The 24,607-nt window shown below is 44.2% G+C and overlaps 1 protein-coding gene across 5 annotated transcripts; it reads right to left on the bottom strand.

Annotated features, from left to right (window-relative positions):
* Positions 1-7,796: 7,796 nt before the first annotated feature.
* On the bottom strand, positions 7,797-16,590 carry TMEM100 (transmembrane protein 100). 5 transcript variants are annotated; one of them, XM_084648306.1, is made up of 2 exons: positions 16,388-16,590; positions 7,797-8,988 (listed from the first exon to the last, which is right to left on the bottom strand). In XM_084648306.1, the coding sequence occupies exon 2, from the start codon at positions 8,920-8,922 to the stop codon at positions 8,518-8,520; it is 405 nt and encodes a 134-aa protein (XP_084504432.1). In that variant the 5' UTR covers positions 8,923-8,988; positions 16,388-16,590; the 3' UTR covers positions 7,797-8,517. The 5 variants fall into 5 exon arrangements, with proteins under 5 accessions (XP_084504432.1, XP_084504434.1, XP_084504433.1 ...); XM_084648308.1 differs by lacking the exon at positions 16,388-16,590 and adding an exon at positions 16,134-16,379; XM_084648307.1 differs by lacking the exon at positions 16,388-16,590 and adding an exon at positions 15,997-16,101.
* Positions 16,591-24,607: the final 8,017 nt, after the last annotated feature.

The raw sequence follows: 24,607 nt of genomic DNA, 5'->3' as shown, positions 1-24,607 counted from the left end.
TGCTGCCTATTATTTCCTGCCAGTGCTGGCGTCGTACCAAGCACTAACATGACAGGTGGATGGAGTTCACAAGGAAATAATGTCATGGGCCAGTTTTCCAGGAAAGCTGTTAACTCAATTCACAAACCTGGGACCTTAGACTGAAGGGTAGCATGGCTGGGCCGAGCACTGGTGGCCTTTAAATAAATAAATAAAGTCTGTTAATTGTTTTACTGTATAAAGTGGCTCTGACTCTTGGAGATTAAATTGCAGTTTAGCTATGGCCATGTGTCTATTTCACTAGAACCTGGGACATTCTTTGTGAGTTTCAAAGAGCCCTGTGCTTGATTGTAATGAATTCACCTAGCCAGGGTGGTTATTACATGATGGTAGCACATTAAACACATTATGATGGGATGACTCTAGTGATTGGGGTGGGGGGCTGTTGGGAAATGGAACAGGGGGAGGAGGGGAGCAGATCTTAATCTGGTGGAAATGGTGAAGCCTCGTTAACTTCTTTGGAGCTGAGCTGATTTACACCAGCTGGTGATCTGGCCCAATGTGTCTTACAAACAAGACTTTATCTTCCATAAACTGTTAAATGTATTTCCTCCAGCTGGGCAATCTACACACACTTTAAAAGCTATGGTATCTTTCCATATTCTTACATATGGTGTAGATATTCTATATAAAATCAGAGTATCAATATAGTCTCTACAGAACCATATTTTTAAGGTGGTTTTACACAGTTTTGGGCTTTTACTGCACAAAGCACTTGGGCGTGAACTGAATTGACAGAAGAAAGGTGCTTTGTGAAACAGAAATGCAAATCTCCCCATAAGAAATATTTCAATGCATTGGCTAGCACACAAGGATTTCAATTTCCCTCACATAAGAGAGGTGATCGGTCCTCACTCGCGTTAATAGTGACATTAATTATCTCAATAAGAGCCTAAAATTCAAATCGATGCTGCAGTTTAAGCAGCAATTTCTGCCCTATGTATTCTTGTCTATAAAGGCTGGTCTACACACACGTTTACTGTCAGTTAGGGATGTGTATGCAGTGGTTGTGTAGCTGAGTTGGTCCCAAGATATTAGAGAGACAAGGTGAGCGAAGTAATATGTTTTATTGGACCAACTTCTGTTGGTGAGAGAGACAAGCTTTCACGCTTACACAAAATTCTTCAGGTCTGGGAACTGTATTCTTGTCACAGCTAAATACAAGGTGGAACAAATTGTTGAGCATAAGTATTTAACACATCTTTCAAAAGACAATTCAAGGTGAAGTAGCCAGTTAACACCTCTCCATTCAGAGGGGGGAAAGGAAAGGGAAAAAAAAAAGTGGGTTGTTTAGTGAGTTATAGATTGTTGTAATAAACCAAAAATCTAGGGTCTTCATTAAGACCACGATTTTTAGTGTCTGGCAAAGTTATGAACTTAAGCTCCCAGGCTTGTCTTTTGAAAGTTTTGTGCAGGTTTCCTTTGAGGATGAAGACTGATAGGTCAGATATAGAGTGGTCACTTCGTGAAAAGTGTTCACCCACTGGCGATATGGTGTTTTTGTCTTTTATCATTTTCCTGTGTGAGTTGATTTGAGAGTGTAGTGATTGTCTCATTTCGCCCACATAGTTGTTGTTAGGGCATTTAGTGCAGCTAGTGAGGTATGCCACATGTTGTGATAGGCATGTGTAGGACCCAGGGATCTTGAAATGTGAGTTGTGGTGGCTGTTGATCATCATAGCAGTGAAGATATGCCTATACATTTTGCATCTGTTGATCTGGTAGTGTCTTGTGCCGCTTCGAGTTGGTGTGTCCTGGTCTGTGGGGAGCTTGTGTCTGATGATGAGCTTGGAGAAGTTGAGGGGTTATTTAAAGGCCAGAAGAGGGGCGCAAGAAAGATATCTTTCAGGATGTGATGTCCATCAAGCATGGGCTGTAATTGTTTGTTTATATGCTGTAGGGGTTCCAGTATCAGATAGTAGGTGACAACTAGGGGTGTGTCGCTGGAGGGGAGTTTTAGTTCCATATTGAAACAGGTTCTCTTGGAGTATTTGGGTGGCCCATTCTATGTTGTGATCTACTTTTCTGGTGGAGTGTCCTTGTATGGTGAAGGTGGTTTTGTGTGTTAAAGCGTATGTCCTGGACTTTCTCATCAGAGCATATTCTATGGCATAGGTGCTGACTTCCACTGTTCCCGCGGGGTGTTTGACCCCACCCTGGCCCCGCCCCTGCACCAGCCTCACCCCGTTGTCATTCCATCTCCTTCTCCCAAGTCCCTGTCCCTGCCGTGCCTCTTCTCCGCCTCCTCACCGCTCCTCCCCTGTCCCTCCTAGAAAGTCCTAAGTACCATGGGAACTCCAGCCCCAAAGCACCCACGGAGTCGGTGCCTATGCTTATCTGACTGCTTGGCTGTAGATAACATTTATTGGTATGTTTGGGGTAGTCACTGGATCTGTGAAGGGAGGGGTGGTGATCCATAGATTTCTTGTATATAGCCTTCTGTAAGGTTACATTGCTGAAGCTGACTGTGGTGTCCAGGAAGTTGATGCTACTGTGGGAATGTTCTATAGAGAGTTGAACAGATGGCGGTGGTTGCTGAAGTTGTGGTGGAAATCTATGAGGTAGTTTAGGTCACCTGTCCAGAGGATGAAAATATCATTGATGTATCTCAGGTACATCATTCATTTCATGGTGCATTTGTCCACATTCAGGGATGTGATTGATTAATTAATTCATTAATTAATTTTTGCCAATATAGTTTTACCTGTAAAGCCCTAGCATGGATGCCATTAAACTGGAATAACGTGATCTTATACCAGTGTCGTTCATTTCAGTTCCCAAACCGGAATAAGCTATAGTATGATAAACACTTGTATTCCAGGGTAATGGCATCCAAATAGGGGGTTGTGCTGCTTTATTTATGGCAACGCTGTTAAAGTGGCAACTTTTAGATAAGTCCTAAGATAACTCCAGGCTATAACAGGCGTTGTGTACAATAGCAACACAGGGTGTAGTTACAGACACAATTTCCTGTACTTAGATTTTTAAATTATTATTTAAGATCCCCACGTTTGCTCTGGTGCACCAGAGCAATTCCCAATTAGATAATTTTCTATCCGTGTGAAGGCAATTTTTTTTTCTTGTGTGATGCTGCCAGAGCTTTCAGGAAGGGAGAGACAAGCAGTGGAGACAATAAAATTTGCATGGACTCCCACACAACCTCACCCAAAACTGAAGTATCATTTGTTGCATTCAATGTCTTTTCATACAAGAAGGGAAGGCATTTTAACTGGAAACTAGTGTTGATCTCTGAGGAGGCTTTATCCTGAGTTCTGGATTTCTAATGAAAAATGCCAAGTGGAATTCAGTGGAAATTGTTGAGTTTCAAATGGTTTTGATGCAAAACCATGGGGACTGCATGACTTTGGCATGACACCATACATCAAATCCTGATTAGCTCAAAGGGCTCACGGGCTTCAGAAAAATTTCTGTCAAACATAGGCAGAGTTTTGTGTGTGCAGCTGCCTCGTTTGGGGGGGGTTCACTGAGTGCAGCTTTGGTTTCGTCACAGAAGTTCAGAGCTACTTGAATGTAGTATCCCCATTTTCTGGTATAGTGAAAGTAATAACAACAACACTGTGGCCTTCTCTAGCCCTTGCCACGGAGGGCCCTTACAGCCCTTTGAACAGCATCAGTTATTTGAGTATTGCAACTTGTGGCAGGTAGGTATTGTCTCCATTTTACAGATGGGGAGCAAGCATAGAGGGAGACTGAGGAAAAGCTTTTCAAAAGTAGTCACATGCTTGTGTGCCTTTATCTTTGGGCGTGCAACGTGTGTTACCGACACGCCTCAAACTGCCCCAAAACTGAGCACCAAAAACGAACAGCCACTTTTTGGCAAAGGGTGGGCTAATCTTTAGGCCAATGGTACACAGTGTCTTAGTGATAAAACAGGGAACAGAACCTAGAACTTCCAGGCAAAGGAAGGAGTCCTCTGACCAATCCCCTGATAAACTCTGTCTCACTTCTGAATGAGACCAGAATAAGGGGCTTGTTTTTCCAGGGTATTATCTTTTTGCTTGCCTAAAGTAAGGAGAAATAGGGAAGAAACCTTTCCCTGTAATCATGTTACAGAGCATTAGATACACTTCCTCTCACCGGGGGAAGTCCAGATGCACCTTCTCAGGCTGCCTGGGTGATGACTGAGTTCTGCAGATGGAGCTGCAGTGGTCCCACGCTCAGATACCTCTTCCGGCCTCAGTGTTTCTCTTCTGAGACACTCCCTTGGTATGAGAACCTATGCTGTACGTGCACTGGTGAATGTCAGAGGGCTTGGTCCTTGTACGCTAAAGGTTTGAAATGCAGTCCACCATTGTCTCCCAGAAGGCTAAGGTCTTACTGCCCCTCTTAGTAGCAATGCAGACACTGGCATAAGCAGCCTGCTCCTGCCCTGCAGGTGCAGATCTCCCATTGACAGCAGTGGGAATTACTCACACAGGAGAGAATAGAATAGGCACTAGAGATTTGCCAGGCTGATCACAAAGGAAAATTCTGCCTCTGTATAAATGCCTACGGTCAATATGTGCCCTCACTTGCCCCCATCCAGCCCCCTTCATTTAACCACCATTGAATTTGGCCTTTTATGGATCCTAGTCTAGTTTGCATTTCTAATTTGCTTTCGTCCCGTGTGTGTCACATGCAAGCTCGCTTGTTGATACTTTAGTGTCTCCAAAGGAGAATCTATACCTTGAAAGACCTCTGCTGCTGAGAGTGAGCAGCCTGGGTGTCTTCTCCCACCAGTTCTATACCTGCGTGTCGCCAGATCTCAGTGCAGAAGCTGCCGAGTTACCCTAATGACACTGAAATCACTCTTGGACTTTCCATCTTGACCCAGACTCCAGCTGAAGCCATTCCCTTCACTGCGGTCCATAAAATTCCACTTTCAAAAAAGGGGCAGAAAAATTTATTTTCTTTCCCATGACACCCACTTGACAGGCCTGTTAGAGTCGTGTTTGACCAGCCCACCCCAGCTGCGCTGATGTCAATCACTTTTCTCATTTTTAACCAGGAAAGACACTTCTTGAATGCACCTGTTCAATTATTTAGCATGCTATAGGTTTCCTGTTAATTGTCAGTCATGCAAAGGCTTTATATTGTAAGGGGACACCCTAATATTTTTTAATGACCTTAAGCAAAGTGATTGACATTGGACACCGGTGTCAGATGTTCTGGTGACGCAACATGTTCTCCCAGTAGCAGGAAAGCTTCCTGCCGTGATTAAGTTGGTGCTATGAAAGTGCTAAAATGCGTTGTCAGCTTTCCTCTGATGGAAGCAGTTTTATTATCGTGTCAAGTAACCACGGAGTGTAGCAACGCAAATACTGACTCCAAACATCCCCTCCCACATGTACAGCCTGCTCTATTTAAAACACAGCGTGCGCTTCACAAGGCCCCAGATAAGTTAGGGAGTTTAGAAGCATAAGCCCTGCTAGGGAGGAGGGGAAGAAAGCTATCCAGGCATGGTCACTCCCAGGCCAGAGAGAGCCTGGGGAGGGATTCCCCTTACCGCACCTGTTCAACAGGTGTGGTCAGTGATCCCATCTATGAAGCCATCCTGGCATGTAGGGAGATGGGGGTATGTGGGAAGGAATGGGATCAGGCCAGGCCCTGGTACAGATGCATTTGAGGGGGAAAGGCCCACCTACAAACTCTCTCCCCTTTAGCATGTAGATGGAGGTGCTAGTTCAGTGACATCCCAATGACTTTAATGGGATTTTAGCATGTGTTTCAATATTTTGTTAAATTGGGGCCTCTGAGGGAAGCAGAATTTAGCCCATTATGTTGATTACGGTGACCAGGGGCTGGGTGAGAAGGGGGGGGGTCACCGTGGCCACCAATGGCTAGGGGTGCCATACTGCTTGGCTGCTGTGAGGCAGGGAGGGGGGCTCTGAAAATATTTTCCACTCTTGCCTTCAAAACACCTAAGGCCATCCCCTGACCCGGCCGTTTCCCCTTCCCAATGTTTGCAGTGTCTGCCTTTGCCTTGAACAACAGTCCAGTCCTAGCTGACTTCTGGTTGTCCTTTTAAAGCCCATTTCAGCCACTTGGGTCTCACAAAAAGAAATGAAAATTCTGCCCATTGAACTGTAAGTGCCTGATACTGCAACCTGTCTTTCAGGCAAACAGATCTGCCACTAGCTTCAAGAGAAGGTGTGGATCAGGGCTCTCACGTTGGTCCTAGATGGAAAGTCACCTGCATTTATCTTTCATGCTATCACTTGAGAATGTTTTGTTTTGCTTTCCTTCTGGACCAACCCACCCAATTAACCAATGGAGCAAGACAGCCTTGGTAGATAAAGCATTTCAGAGCAGAGAGCTGTGCCAGTGGGACAACTGCACCAGACAATGTCTATTGTCTCTGTTCCACCCAGTTTTGAACAGAAAATGATTTTGTGTAACCTGAGCCTGTAGTTGATGGCAGATCTTGCCAGTTATCAGTGATTAAGTTGCCAGTGTTTGCCTGTCATGAATAATGACCAAAAAATTGTTTGCAAGGCTACAGCCTATTCCCTTCTATTAACTCAGAAGGGAATAGGGTGCCAAATAAAAACTGACTGCAGAGTCTTTACTTACTGCTGTAAAAACAGTATGGTCTTCAGTTACAATCCTGTTTTGCTTCAGTCTTTTCAGCAGTGCAAGCTGTTTTGTAAAGCAGTAGATAGAAGTGCAATCTCCTTTCTTTCAAAGGCCTTGGATCTCTTGATGAACATTTAAGGTTAGAGGGCTGACCAAAGGGACTGTAAAAATGGCACCTTCTTAGTCCACAAATCTGCTCGCTATGTGTAGTCAGTCAAATCTTTGTTTTTTCTCATTTTTGAAAGCATTTAAACTCATGCTTAAGTCCAACCCTATTCACTGCAGTATTTAAATGTGTGCTTAAATGCAATACTGAATAGGGGTGCTTTCCTAAATCAGGGCCCTACCCTAATTCTACTAGATGTTGTACATACAATTGTAAAATATAGAGACCTCTTTTTTCCTCTACATTCACATGCACCTGGAGAAATTCAAGATAATGTAAAATGGTATTCTGTTTAAATTCTGAGCCCCATTGCATAGTATCAGGGACTGTGCCTTTAAGGACTGAGCTTCCCAGACAGAGTCTGGGCAGGATTGAGTGAAGCTCCTGTAATGGACAGCCAGTTGGAACCACACACTGAATAAAGCAGAGCACTTGCAAGCACCTTAAGCACTGAGTGACCACAGAATATCACACATCATATGTGCTTGCTACTGTGAGTAGATCCAATGACACCAATGGATCTACTTGTGGTGATGAGCACTACACCGGGTATTGAGTATCTGCAGGATTGGGCCCTACGTATCTAAACAGTGGTAATTGTGAGGCTGATCCTGTATATATTTATGTACATGAGTAACTTGTGAGTAACCTCATCGACTTCACAGTCTGAATGCTATTGCTGACATGCATAAGTCTTTGTAGGACCGAGCCTTATAATTTAGATGTAGCTCCATCTTTACTGAAGATGTAAATAAGGAAAACACATCAAATCAAACATAGGCTTTGTAAGTATAGATGAGACAGGACAGTCTGTGTTCAAAATTATTAACACAGCTATTGGTCTACACAGGGATGTGAAAAGAAATCGTAAAGCACGGGGATTGAAGCTGAAAGGACAAGCAGTCCTGATAACAATGAAAAATGCCAGACTTTCTAAAGCTCTAGCAGCACTGAATGTTTATTATTGTAAATGAACTGTACACTTTTCATCTTTTTTTATATCAAACTCATCAAAAGTGCTAAATCCGACCACTTTAATTTACAAAAAACTCACTTTTGTTTAAGCTATACTCATACCTCGTTATTTATGTTGGACAAATATAATTACAAATAGCGACCTACCTCTATTCAATAGTAAAACAAGTTTAATGTTACTGTTTTGTTTTTTGTTTTTTTTAAAAAAGTACCACCGATAACTCATTGGAACAAACCAAAATGACCTGCCATCCTCACATCAGCTTATTGAGCAATCACAGTTGTTTGTCCCTAGAACAACGTAAGTCAAAGGCAATCTACCACATGGGTTTTTTTTGTCATCTGTTCAAATGCTACAACTCCTCCCTTGGTCAGACCTCACAGTGAGTATTATTTTTAAGCAGGTTTCTGGCACATCAGATCAGGTTAAGTTATTTTCTTGATTGTTCACCGGGCTCCCTTTCCAATAGTATCTGAGTGTTGACTAATTCTCTTGACCGCAGTTATGACAAATTTGTTTTCTGTGAAGGAAAAAAAATAAAATCCACCTCTTTCCCCCCTCTGTCTTGGAAGAAATATCACTTTCTGTAAGTCTGTGAAATGACAGATACTAACAATTCCAAAGATGCTCCTAGAGTCTCTTAATCCAACCCTTTTTCACTCCAATCCAGTCAAAAACCTCCTGCAGTCTGACTTATCAATAAATAGTCAAATTGACTTACAAGGGAGCGCTCTTCTGTTCAATGTTTTCCTGGTAGTCTCTAACCAAACAAGCTTCTCTGATTCGCCACAAGCGCTGTCTGACTCTCACGCCTTTTGGCTTTCTTGTGCCGTTGCCTGATTTTCCAGCACAAGGCACTAGAAGCCAGCAAGAGGAGTCCAGATGACAAGAGGACCAGTCCAAACACTGAGATGATTGAGCCGTGGGAATTGAAGCTATACGCCACGGCGGTAACCACCACTCCAGCTATAAGAATGACCACGCCAAAGGGGATAGTGCAACGGTAACAGGACAGCTCCGCTCCTCCAGTTGCTGCAGTCAGCTGGCACTCACTGACCAAAGGGACAGTGGCTACCACACAGTCATTGTTATTGCTCTTCTCCATCGTTACGGGTTCAGGATACTTTGGAGCTCCCAGAATCTCTTTAATGGGCTCGTCTGTCATCTTGTGCTTCTGGACTTTCTAGGCAAATTCTTAGGCTAGACCAGGTTCTGCTGAATACGCCTTACACTGTGGAAAGAAGATGCAAGCATTCAGCTGACAAGTCTTTAACTATTACACACATTTAGGGTAGCACGGAAAGGTCCCAGTCCGGATCGGGGCCCAATTGTGATAGATGCTGCACAAACATAGCATCTTTGATTGTGCAAAGATATATGTCTGGGCTTAACTTTCAGCATGTGAGTATTTCCTCTTGATTGCAGTGGACTGGAGTTGATTTTAAATAGGGCTACCCCCAGGCCTGAAGTTAAGCACATGCATAAGTCTTTGAAGGAACTGAGCCACAGAGCTTGACAAATGCTTGCCCTGAAGGGTCTTGGGCCAAATCTTGTTTTCAGCTATATCTGTACAATCTAAAGTCAATGAGCTGGTGCAAAATCGGTGCGACTTCTTAGACTTCAGTGGAATTGGACCTGCTTATTGCTGTGGAGTTTGGCCCAGTGAGTTTGCTTGCTTGGTCTACTCTCTTCACCTTTTTAATATATAGGCATTGCTCATCACCACACCATCTACATTTACGCCCGGATTCTGGAAAGACTCGGGCACCCATTTAACTCTAAGCTTCTGAATAGTCCCACTGAGTTCAATGACGTTAGTCACCTACTTCAAGTTAGGCACATTAATAAGGCTTGGGGCATTAAAGGAAGGCGGAAGGTCTGATGCATTTTCACCCAAAATACATGAAGCATCGAGGCAGTTTAAAATAAAAATATAAACATAAACTAGGAAACAGTAATATAACAGCTTGATCCTGGGAGATTGAGGTTTTTTATTTTTATAACAATTATCTGCTCTTCCTTCTATGATTTTATTTATACATATAAATAAAACCAGGAAGCTTTTTACAATAATAAATCTGATCTTTATTAATTGTTTATAAGTTATTAGATTCCACATCCTTCTTGCTTTTCTTGCATCTTTTTTCTCAATATATAAATAGCATGTCACTGACTCTAGATCAACAGATATCACCCATCAGTAGGGAACAGGTCAAATAAGCAATACTACATATTTATTTAGTTTCATAACAGAGTGTTGCAACTTCCATAATTGTACTTAACTTGCATTCCTCCTGAGAGCCTTCTGTGTATTGGCTCTCGGAAATCATTTTATTACAGCTTCTTTGAAAGCAAATCATTACAAGCATACAAAAGGGCCACGTTCTTCCCCCTTTACTCACACTGAGTAATAACTGAGTAGCCCCACTGAGATAAGTAAGACTTTGCAGAATCAGGGCCTAAATGCAGACAAGAAGTCAGTAAGCAGTAATACCATCTGTCAATTTTTAATGGGAGTTGGGCATCCAAATCCCCAGGCGACACTGAAAATCTCAACCTAAATATATCTACAGAATAAACGCACAGTTTTGATCAAACCTATTTTGACAGTTCTAATATCTATTTCAATTTCCAGCCTTGAGTTGGAAGCAGAGTTTGAAGCTGTCCATGTAATGAATGAATAATTCAGAGAATAAATGTCTCATTTGATAGATCAAATATTTTACTTTTTGTTTTTGTTTTTTTAAATGAACGAAAGTTACTCCTTTCCTTCAGGCTCTGCCACTCACGACAAGTAGAACTGCTTGTCTGAGTAATATTAAGTGTATGTGTAAACTGGTGCATGCTCAGGGCCTTATAAATATTTTAACTCATCTGGGATTTTCAAAAGCAAATAAGGGAATTAGGTGCCCAAATCCCATTGAATTTCAATGGCATTTGAGCACCTAACTCCTATAGGCTCAGTTGAAAATCCCAGGCTGTGGGCTCTCTGGAGCAGGAACTGCATTTGTTTTTCATCTGCATGGGACCTAGCACAACAAGGCTCTCATCTCATCCTTGCTCAGGGTTCCTAGTCACTATGGCCATGCAGTAATGTGCAAGGTGCCTAGCACTGTGGAATCAGTGCTGGGAAATACCAACGAGCATCTGGTTTATTTTAAACTATTCCAACTCCTCCGTCATCCAGACTCTCTCAACACCCCAGCCCCAAATCCCTGCTTATTTTGTATATTGACAGCTCACATTTCTCACCCACTGAGGCTGAGTCTGTCCCCTATTGGCATCGAACAATACGTTGTCTCTGAAGTTAAGAGTTATTTAGAGAAAGGGGTTACTGTTGAACGTTTCTAAAAAAAAAACAACTGCAAATGCACCTGTATCGGTGAAGGCTCATTCTATGCCATAATCTTGCAACTTCAATACATCAGGCCTGGGATTGTCAAAGGGATTTAAGTTCCCATTGATTTTCAAACTCCCTTAGGCTTCTTTGAAAACTCCAGCCTAAAACTGTTAAACTGGCCAATTGATCACTACAGCAGTCCTTAATGGGACACAGTCAGCTTGCCTGCAACTTAGCACACTTTAGCTGTGTCTACACTTGCAGCAAGGGGTGTGATTCCCTGCTCCCGTAGACATGCTCACACTAGCGCTTATTGAGCTAATGCGCTAAAAATAGGGTAGCCACCGTAGCATGGGCAGCAGCGAGCAGTGACACGGGCCAGCAGCCTCCTAATTACAAACCTGCCTGACCCCCATGGCTACGTACGTGAGGCTGCCGCTTGCCATGGATCCTGCTACTGTGGCTACATACTATTCATAGTGCACTAGCATGTACATATCACAGTCACACCCCCCAGCTTCAAGCACAGAAGTAGCCTTAAAGGACCCCAGAGATTGTGATGAATCTGGAGTCAGTGTGCTCCAATTAATTAATTGTATCGCATGTACTGAGGCATTTTCAGACCATAAACACCTGGTGTACACATGCCCCTTATTTGTTTAATGAACATGTAGTTTCAGGCCCTATGCCTGTCCCTGTGTGCCCCCTGCCATTTTTGTGGGTTAACAACCAGACTCGCCTGTTTCGATTACAACATGTTTTCTTTCCTGAGGCCACGTGGCAAAACTTTACACGCACACCCCCCTGCCCTGCAGTGAGCAGGGCTTGGGCTGATCCCACTTGCCATCCATGGGCCTCCACACAGTCTTTCTGACCATTCAGGTGAATCTGACTCGACAACATCTGGGACGGTCAAAGGAGGCCATCGGCATTCGGTGCACACATCCCATTTGCTTTGAAGGGCAAGCTGAAGGAATGGAGAAACACCCACCTTTTCCTTTAATCTTGCTGTTCTGATTATCTTAGGCATTACTAAAAATTGCAAGCAAAAAGTCCTCTGTCTGATCCGCTGTTGCTCTACCCTGTGAGCAGTGACTTACGCCCGTGTAAAGATGTGAAATGCTCCTGCGTCAGAATGGTGCCAGTGTATATTCAATATGTACCCATGTAAGTCACTACAGGAGGAGCAGGGCAATGGAGAACACGACTCGGAATGTTATCTTTTAGCTTTGTTAGTGGGTCAAACCCTTTGTGTTATTTAGCTCCATTTCTGTCTTATTAAACTTCCCAGACATTATAAAAAGACATATTATTTACCACATCTCCCACAGTAATGATTTAGCACGTCTGGACTTGATCCATAGCCCACTGACAGCAGCAGGGAAGTTCCCATTCACTTCAAGAGGCTTTTGGATCAGGCCCGTAATAAACTTGTTCATTTTCCAAAACATTCATTGTACCTCTCTTTTAAATGCCTGTTGCTGACTACCTAGCGTCCCTGTCCCTCTGCTCCCGTCCCAGTCTGTTATGTACATTCCTAATAAGCATTGTATCACCCTGGTGCATAGTATCAAACTTCACAAAGTCAGGACAAATATGCAGATTAAAAATATTATGGGAAGAAGCTAATTTGCCTGCCCAGTAAGCAATCTCTGTGTCAAACAACAAAAATGAACAATATGAAACATAAAATCCTCCCTAAAAAGTACCAAAATCACCTACAGCCTAACCCTGACCCCATCCAACTCTTTAGCAAAACTCCCATTGACTTCAAAGGGGCAGGATATGTTTCTACATGAGAGCATAAGTGCACAAATATTCATTTACAAAAATATGGTAAGCCACCTTGAGTTACTGGAACACAAATAAACTGAAACTGTTCCAAATGCATGTAGTAAACGTACACACTCCTGGAAAAGCAAGGACCAGATCCTCAGCCTGTGTAAACTGATGAAGATCAAGTGAAGTCAATCCTGATTGACATCACCTGGTCAACACACCCCGGGTTTATAAAGTAGGAACTTCTAGGAAGGGCACACTAACAATACCAACAGGATTGGGCCATTAGTTTATTTTTAGTGAATACACATTTCTTTGTATTCAGTTTTTTCCCAAGCAGCTATTTTCACTTGGGCAAAGGTGTCACATCAGTTATTCTATAGGAAAAGCTATTAAAGGGGTAGAGGAATGTTTTACTTTAGTATCCACTAATAAATGTAAGAGATTTACTTAAAAGAGCTGAAAACAATATCCAGCTGTGTGCACCTACCATGTTCATCTGAAATCCATCACAGCAAATCACTTGGTAAGGGGCTGGGATGGGGGGGCAGGGGAGTCGGTTTTAAAAAGCCTCCTCTGTCACTCTGAGGTAAAGTCAGGCAGCAGAAAGAGCAGCTCCAGGCTTTGGGGTGCTAGTTGTTGCTGGATGATGAATTGGACATGATATGGCTCTAGCATGGAGGTTTCCTACAAGAACAGAGTTTGGGTAACATCAGCTCTTCAGAATAAGGCTCCTGCAAGGAAATAAGGGTCTGCTCTACACTGGCTTCTGAACAGGCTGGGGGACTTTTTACGACCCCTGCCTCTGCTCTTTAGTGCCTGTTTCCTTGGTGACAGCAGCCTCTTGCTTTTGACCCTGGTATTTTTCCTCTGACAGCGTGTCACCTTCAGTGATGAGCATTGGAACTCAGGACATCCTTGTCCATTAAAGCCTCTGGCAAAAGAGCTCGAGGGGAGCTGGAGTGGAATCTGAATCTTTACTGCCCAATGTAACCCTTAAACCGATATCCATGATGAGGGGTTATCCCACTTAAAGACAGCTTAAAAGATAGAGTTCTGGATGCGACTCAGGCGATGTGGGTTCTAGACTCAGCTTTTCGGCTGGGTGACCTTGGGTATGTCACTTCACAGCTTGGTGCCTCAGTTTCCCTACATGTAAACTGTGGCTAGTGAGACTGACCTCCCTTTGTAAAGCGCTTTAAGCTCTACTGATAGTGCCCTGCTCTTATATAGGTTTATTACACTGAAAACTTCCCCTTTTATTCAGTAAACTGAATCCTATGTCCTAGGCTGATAAATACTGTTCCATTGTATTTAATATCAGGCTGTCATTTTCTTTTCTGAATCCTTTAAATAAGATTTCTAAGGGCTCAGAACCTAGAGCAGTTCAGTGGGACAGTTTTGAGAGCGGCAGAATGAGGGAAACTGTTATCGAGGGCAGTAACAGCTGTGAGATCACCAGGCAGCTGGGTTACCTCCCAAAACGGCAAAGATTTCTGTTATGAGGCTTATTCACCATTGCTTTTCTATAGGCATGGGAAGGTGGTAAAGTGTTAGGATCATTTTAACTCTGCAGCAGGGCCTTTGAGGATGGCAATGAATACATGGAATGATAAAACTGAAGTTGTTTTTAAATATCCCATAAATGTAAGTGTGCATTTACACAGATAACTTCTGTTATTCTCCAGATCCTTAAGATATTACACCCACGAATATCTAAAATACATTTAGCTTATGTCAGTGATCAGCTAAGAAGATCTCCTTTCTTAACCTTTTGAATAAGTTGTTGTGCCTGATGCCTAACAAAGTTACCAGCTGAACTTTAGACACTCCCCCTCCACCCATGAAACCTTTAACTAGGTATAGCATAGTCCTGCTGCAGGAGAAAGAAAGGAATATTCTGAATTAACTACCAACTGTGTACTTGAAGGTATTTTTAAAAAAAGTTTTTGCCATCCACTGTATTCATTTTATAAGGAAGTCTATTCAAAAACCTCTAACTAAGATGTTTGTGCTAAACAAACCATGGTGCCTGTGGCATGCTTAGAAATAGATATGCTGTTCTGTGAGTGATTTGCATTTACCCTTGAATATGTTGCAGTGAAATAGCAGTGCCCCTCAGCAAACCTGAATCCACACAGCAAACTTATCTCCCATCAAAGTAGAAAAGTTGAGATGTGAAATCTATAAATCAAGTCTCATGTTCAAACTATGAAAGGTTCCAATGTGATGCTTTCTCAGGAGATCAGCTCCATGCCAAATACCATTGGAGAAGTGCAAATAGACGGAATGGGCCAGCTGCCACAGCCTTTGCACCTTTTTGCTTTTTATGCAATAGTGGAGGAAGGTGATTAAGACTTTTTGCATAGATGTTCTGGGCCTGATTGTTGTCCTGCACCTTCTGTAGTTCTTTGTAGTCACTCTGTGCTTACTCACAGGAGTAAGCCTGTAGGATCAGGACAAAAAAGGTAGCAGAGGTACATGTAATATACATGCAGGCTGCATCCGAGTGTGGACGGGGGTGCTGATATTGGTTGCTACACAAAATTCCTGTATGCAAGAATTACAAAAAGTTTATTGTAGTTTTTCATTTCTCAGCCATAATCTTAGGGGGCTAGGGATGGGGGAAGAATCTGCACTGTATGCGATTTAGCAATTGAAAATTTTTCAAGAGGGAGACTTTACAACATACCATGCACCCCTATGGTCCTGTAAACTAATAACCTGTCCTGTCTATAGTCAAATATAAGAGAGTGGGCATGACCAGGCACAAAACGGTGGTCATACACTCCCCTATGAGAGAAAAGAAGCAACTCTCTCCAAATACAAGAGTATTGGTATCAGAAATTCATACATCACCTTAAAGTTAAGAAGGATATGCGCTACACATTGTACCTTTATGGGGGAAAGTCCTCCTGAATGTAACAAGGATTAAACCAACAGACATTGAATAGGGTTCTGTAGAAGTTACTCTACATCTAAACAACTCCAGGGTTTATTAGCGAACGAAATCCTTTTCTTGGGGTCGCTCCCCCCCACCCCTGGCTTGACCAACCCCATAGAAGGTTACACCAGGTAGACACGTCCTCGATGAACCGCAGCTGACTGGATCAAACCCACCTCTCCCAAGTGGAGCGCGGTCGCTTACATTCGGGCGGACCTTCCTACCGGGCACGGCGCGGGTTTGTTCCAGCGGCGCTCCCAACAGTTGTGCCCAAGGAAAGAATTCCTGGACCTGCAGGACAGTGACCGCTCACCTGTACCGGCGCAGCAAAGACCCGCATCCCTCGTGATTCCCTTTACACCCAGAAAATCCCCCTCAACAGCGCCGCAGCTCTGGGTCCCATTCAACAAAGCGCACATGCTCCCGCTCCTCCAGGAACGCGCCTGAGCCAGCCGCGGGCTGGTGCACAAAACCCCGGCTCAGTACCCAGCGGGCGTGAACTTTGGGCCCGCAGATGCCGCTGGGTGCCCGGGCGGTCGGAGCCCAGAGCCTGGGCGCGCCGCTTACCTTCGCCTCGGCCGGAGTGGAACTGGGGCAGCCAGCCCCTCGCACCGCGCACACAGCGGAGGGGGGGGCGCACATCGCAGCGCAAGGGAGTGTAAGCAAAGTGCGGAGCCAGGCTGGAAGACCATTAAGGGACCGGGGGAAATTCGGCGGAAGGGAGCGTGGCTGGGAAGGGCTGAGCCGCTTTGGAGCAGGCGGGCGGGCCGGAGGTTTGGAAAGCTGCTTGGCTGGTTTCTTCTCTGGGGTCCGACTCTCCGCTGGGCAGGAGGGGAGCAGGCTCGGCCGTCCAGCCCCCAGCCTGGGCAAACGTGCCCCTGCGGAGATCCCAACCTGGCCCCTGGGTGCTCGGATAACAGAAATAATAACAACAATACTCCCTCCTCATCCACCCACCCGCTCCAGCACGGAACCCCCCTTTCAGGTCCTCTGAAATGCACTCAAAGACCATGGTGATGGGCGCCCTATATGAACGTAGATCCAGCAAGTCTGGGGAAACAGGTGCATTTTACAGCAGCTCCGGATATCTGACAAACCCAAATCAAAACACACACACACACACACACTCTCTTGTATGAAGTTTAATTGAAAAGTGGTGTAAGGCTCTGATCCAAGTGGCAGGACTGCTGAGGCAGTGCTGAGCCCTAGAGACTTCAGTGGGGCACGGAGGAGGGGGGGGTGTTTGGGGGGTGGGGGTCTGCTCAAGTGGAGTTCGTTGCAGGATCAGTGTCTTATGGTTGTTTAAAAGCTCTGCCGGAGCACAGTGCGCTTTGAAATCCAGAGGGGCTCCCAACTGGCTTCTACTTGCTCAAAAATCACGTTGGAAGGAATGCAGCTTGCATCAGGTTTAGAACGATGTTCTTAGTGCAATAAAGTTTGAGGCTGTTTATCAATCTTATTTAAAAACTTTTAAAGGGAATTTCTAGCCTTCAATCTGTCAGTCAATATAATATCAAGAATTTAGTTATTTTTAATCTTGTGGCTTCCTTTGTTTCCTTAGATATAAGCGGGAAATTTTGCCTTAAATGTTGGGGGAAGGGTCTGTTTGATTTTTGTGGTTAAGTTTAGCCACAGCTTACATTTAAAAGGCACTATTTAATCAATGCTTGATAGACCAGCAATGCACCGGAGGTATTTAATCAGTCTCTGTCGCTGAGAATGTACATGTACTTTTGACTCCCCTTTCTGGGGTGAAATCCTGAGCCCAGTGAAGTCAATGGAAATTTTGCCATTAATGTTTCTGGGGCCAGGATTTCACCCTCTTCCTGTTGTGTTAACTTCTTTCTGGTGGTGGAGATGCAATCCCTTAAATTATCCCACCATGGGTTGTGTCTCATTCAGTCAAAGTCAGGTCAGAGGTGTTCTGGAGAACTGCCACCAATTTATACAAGAAGTCTGCTATTTTCACCTTTTGTCCAGCACTCCTTTCTGATTCTTATGTTTGCAGCACCTTTCATCCACCCCAAAAGACAGGCCAGCTCCCTCAGAATGGAATCTAATGTAAGTGGAGCTTAGTGTATGAGACGTGGGGTGTATTTCACCCCAATGTTTTAGGCCAACGCTTTCATAGCCCTGTATGAATATATCACAAAGCAACGGTAGTTCTACCTAACCTTGTCACTGGTAGAATGCCTTGATGACGTGACTTCAGGACAGTCACTGGAGTCCTGGACAGACCTCAGGACCCCTGTCCTCTTCTCCAGATCTCAGGTATTTCATCCCATCACTCATCTCACCCGAGCTGTCTCTCTTTAGCAGAGCTGTCTGGTGTGAGCAAGATTTCCCCTGTAGCTTCTCCTCCCACCTACAGGGGACTACTTGGGTTGAGCAGGCAACCAAGGCTGCTTCCTCTTCCTCCATCCCCTTCTCCCAGCTTACTATCACAGTGAGTTAGAGATGGGGGAGAAGAAGATAGTAGACACTGTTTGCCCCACGCACTTTCTCTCATCACCCCCTTCGCTCATCATAGGGAGGGCTGATGGGAGTTCCATATGCTTATGAGGTAAAGAGAATTAAGACCTGAGGAGGGAACAATGGTAGATGGAGATGAGTGGGGAAAAAGGATCTAGGATGCAGAGATTTGGGGAAGGAGACAGAGCAGAGAGAGAAACGCAGGGCTGGCAGAGAACTGCAGTGGGCGAGGACCAGTGAAGTAGGGGAAAGAAAGACCAGGTGTCAGGCAGAGAAAGAGAGACAATGGCAGAGAATAAAAAGTGACAGGAGAGACTGGGACAGAGATAAAGAGGAGGAATCGCTGTAGGTAAATATAAAGGAAAGGTGGTTTTGTGGTTAATATAAAGGAGTTGGTGCCAGAACTCCTGGTTTCTATTCCTGGCTCTACTAGAGATTCACTGGACAACCTTGGGTGAGTTACTTCACCTTTTTGTGCCTCAGTTTCCCTAGCAGTGAGATACTTACCAACCTCACTGATCCTTGGATGGAAGGTATTAAGTAAATGCCTGGTGCAGGCATTCCTATATTATTATTAGACAAGGGGAGACCAGCTGAATCAGAAAAACCTAGTCGCAGCTATGAACAGGTTACTGGAGGAAGGAGTTCGGCTCCCATTCTGGTAGCCAGGGGTACTGCAGAGCCACGCTGACAACAGACTGAATTGTTCATGGACAACTCCTCTCCACACTTTTCCAGAAGATGACTTCAGCCTAGGCTGTCTCTGCAGCGGCTGACAGGAAACTAGAGGGGATTAGAAATGAAATGGCTGGGAAATGACAAGCCCCTGTCTGGCCTACCTTTGCACTCACGCAGCTGCTTTGGGGAGGTGCAGCCCACTGTTGCTGGAACAACAGGCGAGGAAACATCATGCATGAGTGTTTGAAGTCCTCCCAGTGTAAACTCTCATGGGCTTTTAAAAAAGTAGAGGGTGGTACCCCTAAATTGAGCAGCACTGTTGCTCCACTTATTAAATGACACACTTGCAATGCTTTGTGGCTGCCTTTGAGATTCTGACTGCATATTAACAGCCTCCCAGGCTCTACATCACAGCAAAGCAGAAAGTGATTCATTGGTCTAGCGAAGTATGACCATGATGGGTTCCATATTCAATTATCTCTTCTTCCCTTTTCCCCACCCTCTACTGCTTTTTTCCTTTTGTGGGTCTCCACCCTCCTCTGCCCCAGTTGATTTTGCTTTCTGGAACTTTTGGAGAATGATCTGTGATTTTAATATATTTAAATATGTTTTAAGTTGTCCTTATGCTGTTGTGGAATGTGAGTGCTGAGGGATGGAAAAGTAGCGATTAATAAAGTCCATTAATACTATGGGCTGGATCCTCACGGGGGACAAATCAGCACAGCTCCACTGATGTTAAAGCCGCTACATCAGTTTGCACCAGCTGAGAATCTGGCCTTGTTCATTAATATTTGCACCTATTTTATATGTCATCACACCAACAGTGAAATTGATGAGCTGCTAATTATAAAAGGATGCACCCTGGGATGACAGCAATATGTTAAGGGCTTTTCTTCATCTCCCTTAGATGAGTTATTCCATTGACTTCAATATACACAAGTGCTTTGCAGGACTGGGGCATTCATTTCTGCCTTTTTTGACTTTCACTTGCTCCTCTTGATGCGCTGGGAAGCACAGGACCCTTCATCTGTAACTGCACGTGATCATTCTTATGTCCAGCTACTTTTATAATGACACACATTTGCATTGGAAGAGCTGCATTCCTTGTGTGTACAGTTTTAATTAGCAAGGGCTGCATGAGGGTGACCAGAAGCTAAATCCAAAACCTGATAGAAGTAGGTTGCAGAACGTTCTGACTCTTTCACTTCCATTGCCGCTCTCCAGTTGGTGGCGTTAATTGAGCACAAGTATTATGACAGACAAGCAGATTACATGATTTCAGTGCATTTTCGATGCTGCTGTAAATTATTTTATTGCACTACAGCACAGCCTAGAGGTTTCAGGTGAGATTAGGGCCTCACCGTGCCATTGTTGTAAAAAAACAAACCAAAAAAGCCACATAGCAAGAGACAGTGCCCGCCCTGAAGAGTTTACAAGACCAGGGCCAGCTCTACAGTTTTTGCTGCCTCAAGCAGTGAAAAAAAACTGCCACCGTGGATGGCGAAAGGAAGAAGCTGCCGCCGAATTGCCGCCCCGACCGGAGGAACTGCCGACCCAAGCACCTGCTTGGAACGCTGGTGCCTGGAGCCGGCCCTGTACAAGACAGCCAAAAGTAGGAAGGGAACAGAGGCACAAGGAGGTGAAGTGCGTTGCCCAAGGTCACACAGCAGGTCAGTGACAGTCTGGGACTAGAACCCATGTACCTTAGCTCCCAGGCTGCTGCCCTGTCCAATATGAATAATAAGATTGGTCCCACTAGTTAACACTAAATAATAAAAATGTGCAAGTGATGTTATACTCACGCTTCTTCAGGACATAATCCAATCACTAATTACCTGGATTAAGGAAGAAACTTCCCCGCCAGACATTATATTACAAAATTGCCCATAATAGAGGCTTTACATTTTTCTTTGAAGCATCTGGCCACTGTCAGAGACTAAATGGATAAACTCTGGCTGTTCCTATGTTCCTAGAGGCTGGCAGAAGCTCTGCTGTAGAAACCCTGTGTGCTAAGTAACAGCATTTTGGTGGTGTGTGAGAGCAGCAGCAAGGGCTATTGATACATAGATTCATAGATTTAAGGCCAGAAGGGACGATTTTATCATTTAGTCTGACCTCTTCTATAACACAAGCCATAGAATTTCATCTGATTACTCCTGTGTTGATCTCAGTAACTTCTGTTTGGCTAAAGGTATCTAGTCTTGATTTGTAGAATCCAGCACTTCCCTGGTAGTTCATCCTAATGGTTAGTCAACCCACACTGTTAAAAAATATGTGCCTTATTTCTAATTTGAATATGTCTGGCTTTAACTTCCTCCCATTGGTTCCCATTATGGCTTTCTCCTGTAGTTCCACTGGTGAACACAACCCCAGACAGGATCTGTCAGAACGAACAGGCACACTTTCTATAGTTCAAAAGGAGACTTTTCCTGTACTTAATATGTGTTTTCTATGTAAACAGTCAAATGCTCAACACAAGGAAAGCCTTTTAGAGCAGAAAGAATTGTTTTAGCAGAACACAGGACTTCACATATGTTTGTTCAGAACCCTATCACATGCTATAGGAAATGTTTAGAAATCTTTCTCCATCCATTTCAGAGTCTTTGATAGTTATAGGATGTGGAGCGGGAAAGAGAAGCATCTGCCAAACCAAATCAAGATCTAAATCGACTTGTTTATCTTTTGGCTAGATGGCTTTGGACAAGAGAGAATACTTTTAACCCTTTCTTTCCTTGCCCTAACTTTTTAAGTGACCCTCCTCTCTACCAAGCGGCTTGCGCCTCATAGGCTCCTGTTTATTTACCCAATAAGGGAAGCACACAGGAAGTGGACATTATTTTCTTTAGAGTCTTTGAAAAAGCACGTCACAGATTAGCACCCACAGTGAAAGAGAGAAACCCTACACACACAGTTCAGCCAACTAAAGCCTCCAGGAGAGACAGAAATACTTAGTACTTAGAGGCAGCAGCTAGTCAGTTACAGCTAGAGTGCAGGCCCTGATTCTGCACTGAGCTCTGTGCAGGAGGATTCTCTATCTCTATGTTTAACCCCATTGAAGCTAGATACTTGCATATGGATTTAGGATGATATTCACTCCTGTGTAGTCTTATGCATCACTTAAGTTCCACTTAAAACCTATTTTGAGGGCTTAAATGGTACATACGCTTTCTGCTGGCTCTCTACAAAGAAGTGAAATTCACACTCAGGTGCCTAAATGTAGGTGACCTCTCTGTCTGTGTGAAATGGAGATGGCCTCAATCCAATAGGCATCTGCATCACATCTGGCACTACTCGCTTCTCTTGATGACAATCCCAGCAGAGAAGCCAGTGACTGAATGGGCCGTGGGGACCGAATGACCCATTCACTCTTAGAAGTGGAACCTTGGGAGCAGGGTGTAGTCAGTGTGGGGAAGGTTGCACTACAGACTTTTCTGCAGGACTTTGGTCTTTATGGTAATTTGCAAGAAGTCATAAAAGAGTCCACAAAGCTATTTTCTATAAAAGTCCTGAAAAAACACCCCCAAAGTCCCAACCACCCCCAAAACTCTTGGACATGGGAATCTCATGTGTTTCAGTGGATGGCAATGTCTTCAATTATTCTGCTTATGGATCTAGAAATGGCTCTGCTTTTCATTGCACAGCAAACCCCATTTTATCTTTACAAACATTTGCTTATTATTATAAATGATTAAATTGCTACATATGGGAACACACTTCCATCAATAATTATTTTACCCAAGGGAATCATGCACTTAAATAATGATGAAGGTTTTCACTAATTTTAATACCTTTCCTTTGAGGAGCTCATCAAAGTGTCTTAACAATTAATTAAGTGCATTAATTGAAAGAGCAATTACCATAGTAGGGTAAACTGTGGGCAGCAAATTCATTTGGTGGGAATTACCACTGCAAACTAGGTGTACCCTTTGCCTAACATGGGGACAGATTCCCAACTTGTTTAACAAGTATAGCTCAGCTGAAATCAATGGAGTTGTGACATTTTACACCAGCTGAGGATCTGGCCCATTAGTTGGGTACTGATTCACCATTGAAATCAAAGGAGCATAAGTCCCAAGTCAATGGGATCTGTGCTCCTAAATCAGTTAGGCACTATTGAAACCCCATCCACAACTCACATAATAGTGACCCACTGTTTTTAATTAGTTAGTTCTTTGCAGATGGATTTGTTTCTTGTTGTAACATTAAGAAAATAAACTCCTCTCTGAACAGCGCCTAGCACGGTAGGGCCTGATCCATGACTGGTACAGGTCCACACCTAGTGTCAAAATCACATGTTGGAGGAGGGATGTAAGATACCAGTCTGCCATCAGCCACAAGGCTCTCTCTAGAGCTCTTACAAACTTATTGCTCAGCGATCGCACCCAGCCGAGATGTCCAACACAATGGCAGACAGAAAGCCTCACAGCCTGATTATGGAGCAATTAGCTATAACTGGGAGGGATATCTGACATCACTGGACTCTGTCAAAGAAGCCAGCAATCAGGCAGGGAAACTAGAGAGAAATAACATTTGCTAAGCTTGCGTTTAGTTACCCATCCATGGGATGGTGATGATAATGGTGTTGTGAGACTGATTCTTTGCCCACCGCTAGTAGCTCAGGGATGCTTGAATCTTTCTTAACCAAGGGATACTGTGTGCAAGCAGGGGAATCTAGGAGGAGCTGTGTGAGCAGAACAATATTTCATATAGCAGTACGGCCTACGGAGACTATTCTACATGCACTGCCCCACTTTGCTCTACTGGCTGCTGTGGCTGTCTGTGTGAGGCTGCCATAGCAACACATCAATTGTACTTATATTGGTTTTCATCCCGAGAGACCCCAAAGCACTTTACAAACTGGGGGTCAAATTCAGAGGAGACTCTGTGCTGGTGTCACATACAGCCCCCTCTGCCCCACTCGGTATGTAAGCTACATAAACTTTTACCTAGGGCCACACCAAACTCACAGCCAAGAAAAACGTGTCATGGACCATGAAATCTGGTCTCCCACTGGGAAATCTGGTCTTTTGTGTGTTTTATCGTATACTGTATGGATTTCACAGGGGAGAGCAGCATTTCTCAAATTGGGGGTCCTGACCCAAAAGGGAGTTGCAGGGGGTCACAAGGTTATTTTAGGGGAGCCACAGTATTGCAACCCTTACTTCTGCGCTGCCTTCAGAGCTGGGTGGCCGGAGAGCTGTGGCTGTTGGCCAGGTGCCCAGCTCTGAAGGCAGCACCCTACCAGCAGCAGCACAGACGTAAGGGTGGAAATACCAATCCATGCCACCCTTACTTCTGCTTGTGGTGGCTCTGCCTTCAGAGCTGGGCTCCTGGCCAGCAGCCCTGCTCTCCAGTTGCCCAGCTCTGAAGGCAGTGCCGCTGCCAGCAACAGTGCAGAAGTAAGGGGAGCAGTACCGCAAACCCCCCCCCCCAAATAACTTAGCAACCTCCAAAACTCCTTTTTGGGTCAAAATCCTTGTAATTACAACACTGTTAAATTTCAGATTTAAATAGCGGAAATCATGACATTTACTATTTTTTAAATCCTGTGACCGTGAAATTGACCAACATGGACTGTGAATTTGGTAGGGTTCTACTTATACCCCTTTGATTTCTACACCTTAGCTCTGCCTTGAC

This window comes from Lepidochelys olivacea, assembly GCF_965140295.1.
Source record: "Lepidochelys olivacea isolate rLepOli2 genome assembly, chromosome: 14".
Taxonomy (NCBI): domain Eukaryota; kingdom Metazoa; phylum Chordata; order Testudines; family Cheloniidae; genus Lepidochelys; species Lepidochelys olivacea.
Note: the sequence above shows the minus strand (reverse complement) of the source record. Positions and strands in the feature narration are given on the sequence as shown.

Bases quoted from the DNA above. Each gene is read 5' to 3' on its own strand.
- TMEM100 (XM_084648306.1), bottom strand. From the start codon at position 8,922: ATGACAGACGAGCCCATTAAAGAGATTCTGGGAGCTCCAAAGTATCCT.